At 50.1% G+C, this 2,943-nt stretch overlaps 1 protein-coding gene across 1 annotated transcript; it reads left to right on the forward strand.

Moving 5' to 3' along the window:
* Window positions 1-599: 599 nt before the first annotated feature.
* irx3a (iroquois homeobox 3a) lies at window positions 600-2,428 on the forward strand (the record flags this gene model as incomplete). Its single annotated transcript, XM_079736393.1, has 2 exons — window positions 600-821; window positions 1,379-2,428. 2 exons carry the CDS (start codon window positions 600-602, stop codon window positions 2,426-2,428), a joined length of 1,272 nt encoding a protein of 423 aa, XP_079592519.1.
* Between the last annotated feature and the right edge of the window lie 515 nt (window positions 2,429-2,943).

Consider the following 2,943-nt stretch of genomic DNA (forward strand, 5'->3'; position numbering starts at 1 on the left):
CAGTCAACAACCGCTGAAATATTTACTATTTTTGCAAACGACCACAAATTGTGAATTAGCACTAAAAAGGGGGTAGGGCTGGAGCGAACAAATAACAAATGAAATGATTGGCGAGCCATAAAATGAGATTTGAGACCCATTCAAATAAGAGCTTGCAACGTCAGTGCACTTATTCAGACGAGAGAGGGAGAGGGAGTCGGAGGGGGTGAGAGAGAGAGAGAGAGAGAGAGAGAGAGAGAGAGAGAGAGAGAGAGAGAGAGCGAGAGAGAGGGAGGGAGGGGGGAGCGAGCGAGAGACGTAGAATAGCGAGGGAGTGTGTATGCGAGGGGGTAAGATTTGAGAAATAGGAGGGGCTTCAAAACGACTAGAAATGTCAATCTGAGCAACGAGTCCCAATAATCTAAAGCAATCTGTAAGGACCTGACCTTAGTCCGTCCAGATCAATAGGGAAGAGAAGGTGGCGAGCGGCATCGGATCGTTTACACTGGGCTGTTTTCCGAGGAGATATAGACTTCCCTTCGACTTTGGTGCGCGTAAAGTGGATACCTCGGCGACCCGACGCTTCACCGTGTGATTGTAGCAGACTTTTTTCTACCACCATGTCTTTCCCGCAGCTGGGATATCAGTACATCCGCCCGATATACCCGCCGGAGCGCCAGGGGATCGGCGGTGGCGGTGCCCGGGCCGGGACGGAGCTCAGCCCGTCCGGGGCTCTGTCCAACGTCCTGTCCACTATGTACGGATCGCCTTTCGCCGCCGCCGCGCAGGGCTATGGAGCGTTTCTGCCCTACTCCAACGAAATATCCATTTTCAATCAATTGGTGAGTTTTTTTTTATTGTTTCCTACCTAGTAATGTGGACAAGTAGACGCGTCCAAGTCCATAGAGCAAGTTTAGAAAAAGGCTGTAGCAAGGGAGGAACTCTTACAGATGGCGAGGGAAGTTTGCTGTTAGATATTCTCCGTGAATGGTTACAGGGGACTCAGATGTCCGCTCAAAAGCGACCGAAACTTATTCTGGACAACTGAACGTGACGTAATGATTAGGGGTAAAGTAGAATCGGGGCTCTCTCGGTAGAGAGGAGCCTGGATGTAGTTCGTTAAGCTTTGGTAAACTATTGGATTCGGTAGGCCTAATGCGTCCCCTCACCAAACGAAATACATCCGAAATAGTCCTGCGCGTAATGCACCAAAAAGGGAACAAATGATCCAAAGTGATAATATTCTAAGTATCAGAATCGTATTGAAGCCTCTAAAATACACCTGCAGTATTTTTTATTCCAATAAATAACGAGAAAAAAACATTTGTCGTGCAGCAAAAGCGAGTCTCTGTTTACCTTCCACTGAACACCTTGTGGGTGCTGTCTCTTTGTCTTCCAGGGTGCCCAGTATGAGCTGAAGGACAGCCCGGGCGTCCAACACCCAGGGTTCGCCCACCACCACCCGGCTTTCTACCCCTACGGCCAGTACCAGTTTGGCGACCCGTCAAGACCCAAGAACGCGACCCGGGAGAGTACGAGCACCCTGAAGGCCTGGCTCAGCGAGCACCGCAAGAACCCCTACCCCACCAAGGGCGAGAAGATCATGCTGGCCATCATCACCAAGATGACCCTCACGCAGGTGTCCACTTGGTTCGCCAACGCCAGGAGGAGGCTAAAGAAGGAGAACAAGATGACCTGGACCCCCAGGAGCCGCACGGACGAGGAGGGGAATGTTTACAACAGCGACCATGAAGGAGACGAAGGGGACAAGCGGGAGGACGAGGAGGAGATCGATCTGGAGAACATCGACACGGAGAATATCGAGAATAAGGACGATTTGGACGACCAGGACGATCTGAACTCCGATATTAAATTAGACGGCAGGAGTGACTCTGAGATTTCTGACGGCTATGAGGATTTACCAGGGCCCGACCCGAGGTTTATTAAAGCCGTTGGGAAAGAGGGCAAAGAGATCCACGTGGAAAGGGGCGAGCACTTGCACAACCACCATCATCACCATCACACTTTTGAAATTAAAGCGTCGGAGCCCAGCGGGGAACCGCTGAAAGTTAACCCGGCGTCCGTCAACTCCCCGCCCTCAGAGAACAGCGCCAATGCCCCGACCCAGAAACCCAAAATCTGGTCTTTGGCAGAAACTGCTACAGCCCCTGACAATCCGCGCAAATCTCCTCAGATGAACGGCAGCTCGGTGCATGGCCCGTCCGCTCAGACTCTCCTCACTCCGCACAGACTCATTTCTTGTCCTGTTGGGAAAATCCAGAACTGGACGAACCGAGCTTTCTCAGCCCACCAGCTGGCGTTACTGAACTCAAACCATTACCTCGGACTGGCGAACCAGGCCAACGGCCTCGCCCTGTACAGCAGGCAAACAGAAGACAAGAACCATAGCTCAGAAACCACAGGCACAGGTACATGTCCCCGACACTGAGACTCCGCAGCATGTCACCATATCCCCGGTGCGCCTATCCGTTGCTATTATTATTATTATTATTAATATTATTATTATAATTTCAAAACCTTTTTTTGTCCTCTTTATTAGCCTACTACTATTCACCGGTGAACACAGACATATGTTCGAGGCCAAACAGGGAGCATACGAGTGTGTGTGTGTGTGTGTGTGTGTGTGTGTGTGTGTGTGTGTGTGTGTGTGTGTGTGTGTGTGTGTGTGTATGCGTGTGTGTGCGTGTGCGTGTGTGTCTAAGTGTGTATCCAATGTTATACCCACGTGATAGAAAATACTAAAGGTGTGTGAATGATTTGAATTGAGCGAATCAAATAATAGTTTTGGAACCGAGTGCTGAGCGCCTTCTGAAAGGCTGGACAGAGCCAGTCAAATCCTCACATGTTTCGATGGTTGCCTCCATTATTGTTTTTATTCTCCTTTTGTTACTGAAGGCCGAGGCGCATGTATATTCAAAAGGCTTGATCTCTCACACCAACTTT

The sequence above is a fragment of the Pollachius pollachius genome (genome assembly GCF_949987615.1).
Source record: "Pollachius pollachius genome assembly, chromosome: 5".
Taxonomy (NCBI): domain Eukaryota; kingdom Metazoa; phylum Chordata; class Actinopteri; order Gadiformes; family Gadidae; genus Pollachius; species Pollachius pollachius.